The 9475-nt window shown below is 40.7% G+C and overlaps 2 protein-coding genes across 2 annotated transcripts in view; both read left to right on the top strand.

Moving 5' to 3' along the window:
- The first annotated feature begins 1097 nt into the window (after window positions 1-1097).
- The window catches only part of KGD4 (alpha-ketoglutarate dehydrogenase subunit 4), a 12027-nt gene continuing 3649 nt past the window's right edge, over window positions 1098-9475 (top strand). The window contains exon 1 of the mRNA XM_007457080.1: window positions 1098-1201. Within this exon, the coding sequence (XP_007457142.1) occupies window positions 1160-1201 (42 nt within the window). The 5' untranslated portion in view covers window positions 1098-1159. The remainder of the gene's footprint in view (window positions 1202-9475) is intronic.
- The window catches only part of CDK7 (cyclin dependent kinase 7), a 41556-nt gene continuing 36210 nt past the window's right edge, over window positions 4130-9475 (top strand). The window contains exon 1 of the mRNA XM_007457082.1: window positions 4130-4139. The gene's annotated coding sequence lies outside the window, so the exon portion shown is untranslated. The remainder of the gene's footprint in view (window positions 4140-9475) is intronic.

The following is a 9475-nucleotide window of genomic DNA, read 5'->3' as shown; positions in this document are numbered from 1 at the left end:
CTACAGCCTCCCCAAATCGTATTCTCCAAATTCTGTCTGTTGGCCAATTTGACGGATTGAAAATAGCGTTTCAGTGTAGTTTAAATTTTTCTTAGAATAAGGGAGGTTGAATGTCCTTTATCGTTTTTAAGGGCAATTTGTGCTTCTTTTCTGTAATTTATCCGTTCATGTGCTTTGCCCATTTAACCACTTTATCAATCTGATTTTAGAATATGTGCTGCTAAAACAAGCTTTGAAAGCTTTAAAAAAAAAAAAGATTCCTGGTGTCCTCCACACACATACTGAATCAGAAGGGCCCATATTTAGGCTCAGTAACCCTCTAGATTTAGAAACCATTGACCTAGATCATCAAAACAAATTTGTCACTCTAAATATTTACAATAGTGTAAGGCTACATTACCTACAAAGTTAAATGGCTGCAACATATTGTGTATTAAAATTTTTTAACATTGTAAACCTTAATATTTACCATAGAATTTAATATAACGTGAGGGAATGATATGGATGGCTCATGTTTCAAAAAGAAAAACTTGAACTTCTGAGTTTTCTCAAACTCAAAGTAGGCAGCAGTTTAATATCAGGGCTAATGGTAGAGAAAGGAATCAGAATATACCAAATCGAGAAATGTTAATAAGCAACGGGAATTAATACAACGTTGTAAACACTTTAATAAAAAAAAATAATAAGCAACGGAGTATGAGGTGGCCTTGTATAGACCCGGAACTGACCACTCTTTCTGAGCTTGCTTCTTACTCCTAAACTTTAACAAGATTGTTCGTTTTAGGAAGCCACAAGAATTTATATTACTTATTTGGTTTCAGATTAAATTTTGGACTACACTGAAACTGGAAACTGCCTATCTGGAGAAGAAATGGTCCCAGATCACTCATAGGCCGGTGAACAAAATAAATACAATACCACAAACCTTCGTCTGCAAAACGAAGCAATGGGAAACACCTGGGTCAGTTCCCAGGCGGGAAGAGAGGAGGGGCGGTGTCAGGCACAAGTGGGTGGGGCTAGCTCCGCAGTGGAGGAGGGTCTCTCCCGAGCGCCCGCTCCTCCTCCGTGACGTCACAGGTAGAGTCCGCCCCCAGCCGCCCAGGACTCCTGTTATAGCCGCGGCTCGCTAGGGCCCCGGAAGCTGCCCCTCTCGGGGGTCATGATGGGCAGCAAGATGGCGTCTGCCAGCAGGGTCGTTCAGGTAAGGAGCCTCGGTTGCCTTTCCGCGCCGTAGGCAGTAGGGACGGTGCTGACTGTAGCACCGGCGCTGGGGAGGAAAGGCGGTGGTAGAGACTGCGCGGTGACCACGGCCCTGCATAGGGCCAGCAGCGGCTTCCCGGGGTGTATGTGAGAATTGGACCTTGAGCTCGTTGGGTCGGGCAGTGAGCCGGGGACCGCAGCTGAGGGTTCGAGCCAGGTCGCGGGAGTGCATCTAAGCAGGTAGGCACATAGCTGTTCCGAAGTCCCTAGACTGCCCTCCACCGGGACCTCGTTAGCCTGTTAGGAGTCTGCAGGCTTCGCTGTCCTGGCAATATCCTGGCCAATCAGCGACCAGTATTGTCTGTGTTGTCGCGGATCAGCCAATCGGGAGGAAGGCGGTAGCGGTGAGTGAAAGGAAGCGAACCCTGCATCTGACCTGGTGTCCCTTCAAGGTCTTGGGAATGGCCAGAGAACTGGCCCCGCGGGCTGCGTCCTCGCCGGAGGCGGGTTCTCCCCCACCAACCAGCGTCTGGTTACAGGTTGGATGGGGGAGAATGGAAAAAATACATATTTAAGTTTATCTGTAATATATGTCTTAGTGTTGGTTTCCTAAGCTTTTTTCCCCTGAATTTAGATTGGCGCTAGAGAAACTTTATTGTTAATCCACACATCAATTACTAACTCCTGACAGCTTTTGTTTTTGCTTCTCCAGCTGTGATCTCTAGCTTAAATAGGAGAGGTAAAATTGGTATATAATGGGCTACAATCTCCACTTTTGTGGTTGCTTTACACGAGTTTTTTTCAACTCTTAAAGTGTATTATTGTACAATTACCTTTTAACTTTGACAAGAGAAGTGCATTTCCCTTTGCACATCTCTTAAAAGACCTTAAAGTTATTTCGCTCTGAAAGAGAATCCTAGATCCCTGTCTTTGCTCCCATTGCAACGAATGATCCTCACTTATTCATTCAACGAGTAGTTATTGAGCGTTAAAGATGCTGTGAGGACAGGAGAACATCTGACAAAGGACTGGTATCCATAATAGATAATTATATATATCTATAATATATAGCCCAGTTTTTAAAATGGGTAAGAAAAACTTAATATTGCACAAAGCAAGATATTCAAATGAGCACAAAGCCAGTGAAAAGATACTCAACATCATTACTTGCCAGGAAAATGCAAATTAAAACCAGGAAGTACTACCACACCCACCAAAATTATTAAAAAGACTGACAATACCAAGTGGTGATGAGAACATGAAGCACCTGAAACTCTCATACAATGCTGGTGGGAATATAAAATGGTACAGTCACTTTGGAAAACTTTTGTGGGCCTCTAATACTAATTAAACATACCTACCCTATGTCCAAGCATTTTTTCTCATAGGTTTGTATCCCAGAGAAATGAGTGCATATACCTATTTAAAAAACTATATAAAAATGTTCATAGTTGCTTTATTAATAATAAACCCTAAAGCAGAAATTATCCAAATGTCCATTAGCAAGGTGTGGTAGATTTGTTAAAATGGAACAGTACACAGCAATAATAAAGAACTTACTATTGATATATGCAACAACAATAAAAAGGATGCTGTGAGATATACAGTAAGAAATGGTCTGTCTCCTTTTAACAAAGCTGCAAAGACTTGTGTTCAGGTTCATAATACAAAGCAGTATGTGCTGACATTATGTAATAATTACATGTCAACATTAGCAAAATGTATTGAGTACTTCTGTGCCAGGCCTATACTCGGTGCTGAGACTGCAGTGCCAACAAGACAATACATGGTGCCTCCACAGAGCTTAGAACTTGGCTGTTGATTGGTGTCTTGAAGAAAGAGTAGTATTTCAACAGGCTGGCACAAACTGATAGGAATTCACAAAGCATAGTGTCACCATTAAGTAGAGGGATTTGGCTGGACCACAGGGTATTCAAAAGTAATTTTAGAAGAGTAATTTATAAGTGTTCATTAAATGCCTGCTAAATGCCAAGCAGGGGCTTCCCTGATGGTGCAGTGGCTAAGGATCCGCCTGCCAGTGCAGGGGACACAGGTTCAAGCCCTGGTCCAGGGAGATCCCACATGCTGCGGAGCAACTAAGCCTGTGCACCACAACTACTGAGCCTGCTCTGTACAGCCCCTGAGCCACAACTACTGAGCCCGCATGCCACAACTACTGAAGCCCGTGCGCCTAGAGCCCATGCTCCGCAACTAGAGAAGCCACCGCAATGAGGAGCCCACGCACCACACGAAGAGTAGCCCCAACTCAACACAACTAGAGAAAGCCCGTGTTCAACAACGAAGACCCAACACAGCCAAAAATAAATACATAAATAAATAAATTTATTTAAAAATAATAATAAATAAATGCCAAGCAGTATATATTTGATATGTTTGGGATGATGCAATAGTAGAAAGGAGATAGTTAATCATTCAGGAAATCGTTTGGCTGCATGAGACACAGGGGAAGAAGATAAGTGGTTGGATTAATTCAGCATTTGAGCCTTACCGGTGAGGTGAAAATAAACCTCCAGCAAGGCAGTTGAGAGTGCTATGAGGTTTCTGAATGGACTGTAGGTTCTAGGCTAGATGAGAAAGGAAGTAAAGTCAGGATGGAACCAATTGACTGGGAGAAAAGGGAACGATAAAGGAAATGAAGGGCTTGCTGGAACTGATGGTAGGAAATAACAGAGAAGAGAGTTGTAAGTTAAAAGGTTGTAGTTGAGTTTAGATTTAGATTAAGATTTTAGGGATGGTACAGTTCTGAACTCAGTAAAGAATTAAGAGTAAAAGAAAAGAACCTTTCAGGAATAGATGCTAAACTGGAAAGAATATAAAGGTCAATAGGCAGCTTGGAAGTTTTGCTAAAGGAAATAGTGGAGGAAAGGAGAAAAATGATTTTTTGAAAAAGTCACAGATAATGAATGAGGCCTAGGCAGGTCCCAACCTGTCCACGGTTTGGGGTTGCTATCTGCCTCATAAAGCAAAGTAGAGGGTTTGTCTTCTGGGAAGACAAGAGTTGTCTTTTCCTCTAAAAAAGCCTCTTACATAGTTGACTTTGGCATCTTCCAGGAACAGGAGGGCAGGGATTGAGGCCTCATGAGGCTCGGTTTTCAGTTGAGGTAGAGAGAGGAGATGGTGGTTATAACCAGAAAATCCAGAGTGGAGTGTTACCTCCAGAACTCGTCACTGTTAACTCTGCCTGGGCTTCATGAATCATAGAAGTGGATTCCTTAATAGAATAATAGTTTCCAAAAGAAATCACTGATAATGAAACGAGATGAAAGGAATTCAGAGAAAATCATAGAGAAGATAAAGACAAGACGATGCAACTTTTGTATAATAAGTAGTCTATGAAAAAGTGAAAGTAGATAGAGTTGACCAAGTCTCAAAACCTATAATTTAATAAAACTTTCCTGATACAAAAGAAAACTTAAAGTTATACCTTGTAGATTTGATCCAGTATGTTTGATTAATGAGTATATTCTAGTAAAATAATTAAATTTTAAAGAAAAAGTTATTTGGTGATCCAAGCGACAAGACCAAGCACTTAAAAGAGAATGGAAGTTATCAGAGTTTTCAACAATAATACTTCGTTAAGGAAAACACGTGGATAACGTATTTAAGGTAGTTAAAGAAAATGTGGGGCTTCCCTGGTGGCGCAGTGGATGAGAGTCCGCCTGCCGATGCAGGGCACACGGGTTTGTGCCCCGGTCCGGGAAGATCCTACATGCCACGGAGTGGCTGGACCCATGAGCCATGGCCACTGAGCCTGCGCATCCGGAGCCTGTGCTCCGCAACGGGAGAGGCCACAACAGTGAGGCCCACGTTCTGCAAAAGAAAAAGAAAAAGAAAAAAAAGAAAATGTGAACCAAAACTTTATCTAGCTACATTGACCTTCAAGTGTAAAGGCCACAAACTCTTCTAAACCTTTAATAACTCAGGGAATATTGTTCCCTGAAGCTCTTCTTACAGCTCTCACAGAGAATGAGCTTCAGACAACTAAGAAATACTTATTTGTACTTGTGGCTGTTTTAATATAGGAACTGGATGTAAGCACTGAATGTATTTAACTATAGAACTAAGACTAAATAATGCAGATAAGGGAGAAAGACTTGTTGGTAATATTTTTTTTTTGACAGTATAGATCTAATAAAACTTTTAAAATGGAGGGAATAAGGGGAAGAGTATACAGAAGGTGGACTAAACTTGCTAATTGCCTCTGGTTATTAAATGGTAGTAAAAGATGGGGAGGGAAGGCAGAGAAGAGATTACCATCAACTACTTTCATTCTTTCTCATAATAGTGAACCAATAGATAGTATCTCAGAAACGGGCAACTAAGAGTATTATCTAAAGGTAGCAACATAACATAAACATTATACAAAAGTACAAATCTTTCCAAATACCAAAAAACAAAACAACAAACCCCACAAATGAAAGCAAAGAAAAAGATCATATGACAAAGGACTTTATATTTAAATAATCATATAATGATATGACAGAAAATACACCAAACTTGTGAGTTATATCTATAAATTTAAATGGTCTAACTGCCCTTTTAAAAGTATTCTCAGAATGGGCAACAAATGAATATTCAATGCTATGCTATATATGAAGCACAGCTAAAACTAAGAGACTTAGAAAGGTAGAAATAACAGGATAGTCAACTGATCTTTGACAAAGAAGCAAAGGCAATACAATAGAGAAAAGATAGTCTTTTCAATAAATGTTGCTGAAACAACTAGACATCCACTTGCAAAACATGACCTTATACCCTTCACAAAAATTAACTCAGAATGGATCATAGGCCTATATGTAAAGTGGAAAACTATAAAAATTCTAGAAGATAACAGAGAAGAAAACTTAGATCTTGGGTTTGTCAGTGACTTTTTAAATACAACACCAAATGCACAATCCATGAAAGAAATAATTGATAAACTGGATGTCATTAAAATTAAAAACTTCTGGTCTGCAAAAGACACTGTGAAGAGAACGAGAAGACAAGCCACAGATTGGGAGAAAATATGTGCAAAAAGAATATCTAATAAAGGATGTTATTCAAGATATATAAAGAACTCTTAAAAGTTCCCTGGTGGCACAGTGGTTAAGAATCTGCCTGCCAATGCAGGGGACACAGGTTCAAGCCCTGGTCTGGGAAGATCCCACATGCCATGGAGGAGCTAAGCCCGTGCACCACAGCTACTGAGCCTGTGCTCTAGAGCCCACGATCCACAACTACTGAAGCTCATACGCTCTAGAGCACATGCTCCTCAACAAGAGAAGGCACCGCAATGAGGAGCCCACGCTCACCTGCAACTAGAGGAAGCTCGCGCACAGCAACGAAGCCCCAGTGCAGCCAAAAATAATACATAAATTTATATTTAAAAAAATGGGGCTTCCCTGGTGGCACAGTGGTTGAGAGTCTGCCTGCCGATGCAGGGGACACGGGTTCGTGCCCCGGTCCGGGAAGATCCCACATGCTGCGGAGCGGCTGGGCCCGTGAGCCGTGGCCGCTGAGCCTGTGCGTCCGGAGCCTGTGCTCCGCAATGGGAGAGGCCACAGCAGTGAAAGGCCCGTGTACTGGAAAAAAAAAAAAGAAAAAGAAAGTCAACAATGAAAACAGCCTGACTAAAAAATGGGCAAAAGAGCTGAACAAACACCTCATCAAAGAAGATATACAGATGACAATGATATGAAAAGATGTTCAACATCATAGTCATTAGGGAATTGATTGCAAATTAAAACAACAGTAAGACACCTCTATATACCTATTAGAATGGCTGAAACCCAGAATACTGACACCACCAAATGCTGACAAGGAGGTGGAGCAATGGGAACTCTCATTCACTGCTGTTGAGAATGCAAAGTGCCACAGCCACTTCGGAAGGCAGTTTGGCAGTTTCTTACACAACTAAACATACTTTTACCATATGGTTGAACAATCACACTTTTACCCAAATGAATTGAAAACTTAACGTCCGAACAAAAACCTGCACGTGGATGTTTATAGCAGCTTCATTTATAATTGCCAAAACTTGGAAACAACCAAGATGTCTTTCAGTAGGTGAATGGATAAATAAACTGTGGTACATCCAGACAATGTAATATTATTCAACCTAAATTATATTATTTTAATATTATATTATTATATAATTATATACTTGTATATTATACAAATATAATTTATAATGTTATTTCAAAAAGAAATAAGCTACCAAGCCAGGAAAAAACATGGAAGAAACATACATGCATGTTATTAAATGAAAGAAGCCAATCTGAAAAGGCTACATGCTGTATATGATTCCATCTGCATGACATTCTGGAAAAGGCAAACCTATGGAGACAGTAAACAGATCAGTGGTTGCCAGAGATTGGGGAATGAAGGGATGAGTAGGCAGAACACAGAAGATGCTATAATAGTGAATATGTCATTGTACATTTGTCAAAACCCATAGAATGTACAACAACAAGAATGAACTCTAATGTAAAACTTTGGGTGATAATGACGTGTTAATATAGTTTCATCATTTGTAACAAATAGAATACTCTGGTGGGAGATGTCCATAGTGAGGAAGGCTGGGGGGGGGTGAGTGGGGGTGTGCTCAGTGGTATATGAGAACTGGAAGAAGGTTGGAAATGACTCAAATTAACAACCCAAATTAACAGGGCGCTGGTTGAATAAACTCATGGCATTTATCCTGACTTCCTACTGATTCCCTCAGATTCCAGTCTTCACACTACAGTATTCTTCCTTGCCTTCCCTCATCCCATATTTGTATGTTCTTTCTCTCACAGGGAAATCCCTGCCTTTTGCAAACATCAATATATGTATATACTCATTTGCTTAGTCCTACAATATATACAAAATGTATAGCTATATCTGTACAACTAACCTACTAAGTAAAAAGTTCAAGATTTCTTTGTATTTCTTTTTGTCTTTAGACTGAAGGTATATAGTCCAAGCACTATGAAAGTTATTTGGATTAGCTCCTTTTTTTCCCTTAGTTATAAGCTGGTCAACTAGTTGACAGACTTATTTTTTTCTCTGTATTTACATTTAGAGTTTAAAAAAGACAATTTTGAGACAGGAAAATTTGAGCATAGCTAAATAATAGATGATATTAAAGAATTATTTTTGTGTGGGAAAAGTATTGGGATTATGGTTTAACCAAATCCTTTTCTGTTAGTGATACATGTAGATGGTATTAACATCTGATGGTATTAACAGATGAGATGAGATGACTGGGATTTGTTTAATGGGGGAAGGGTTGATGAAATAAGATTGATTACTGTTGAAACTGTGTGATGTGTTTATCAGGGTTTATTATACTACTCTGTCTACTTTTATGTATTTTTAAAATTTTCTCTTAAAAAGGGGGGATACCAGGCTGTGGGAATTTAATCTATATGGGCATGTTACTTTTTTTGTTTGTTTGTTTCCTGGAACGCAGGCCTCTCACTGTTGTGGCCTCTCCTGTTGCGGAGCACAGGCTCCGGACGCGCAGGCTCAGCGGCCATGGCTCACGGGCCCAGCCGCTCCACAGCATGTGGGATCCTCCCAGACTGGGCACGAACCCAGTCCCCTGCGTCGGCAGGCAGACTCCCAACCACTGCGCCACCAGGGAAGCCCAACCATATTTTTAAGTGTACAAAAGCAATGTTGAAATGGATTCTTTCTCTCTGGTGTATGTACATTTGTTTAAGTGTGTGTATACATACTTACATACCTATACAGTTAGCCCTTATCTACAAATGGTCTGTTCACTCATTTGTCAGATGTTTGCTGAGCATTTACTACGTACTGGCTACTGCTGCAGAAGTACTTAATTTTCCATCTCTGCCTTTCCAGGAGCTTTGCTCGCCTGTAATTATTGGCTCATTTACTGTCCTCTACACAATAGTCTTAAGATGTTCAGGTTGCTGTGGAAACACAGGAGTTTTTAAATCAGGTTTAGGAATTGGGAATCTTCTTAGAGAGGAGTGACAGTTGAGCTGTGTTCAAAGATAAGCAGTGAGATGAAAGTGGAGGCATGGAAGCGGGGTGGGACCTGGGAGAGATTCGTGGCAGAGCACACAAGCTATAGATTGAATGGGGATGGAAATGGTATGAGGAGTTAGGGAAATGAAAAGTACTTCAGAATACCTGGAGTGAAAGGTACAGTGGTGGGGAATGAGGCTAGAGAGGTAGGGAGAGGCCTGATCATGATGGGCCTGTGTGTGCCAAATGCGAGTTTGAAGTTTATCCTGAAAAGCTTAGGACTATAGGAAGGAAA

This window comes from Lipotes vexillifer, unplaced genomic scaffold, assembly GCF_000442215.2.
Source record: "Lipotes vexillifer unplaced genomic scaffold, Lipotes_vexillifer_v1.1 scaffold241, whole genome shotgun sequence".
NCBI lineage: Eukaryota > Metazoa > Chordata > Mammalia > Artiodactyla > Lipotidae > Lipotes > Lipotes vexillifer.
The sequence above is the reverse complement of the archived record's forward strand: the minus strand, read 5'-3'. Positions and strand labels throughout refer to the sequence as shown.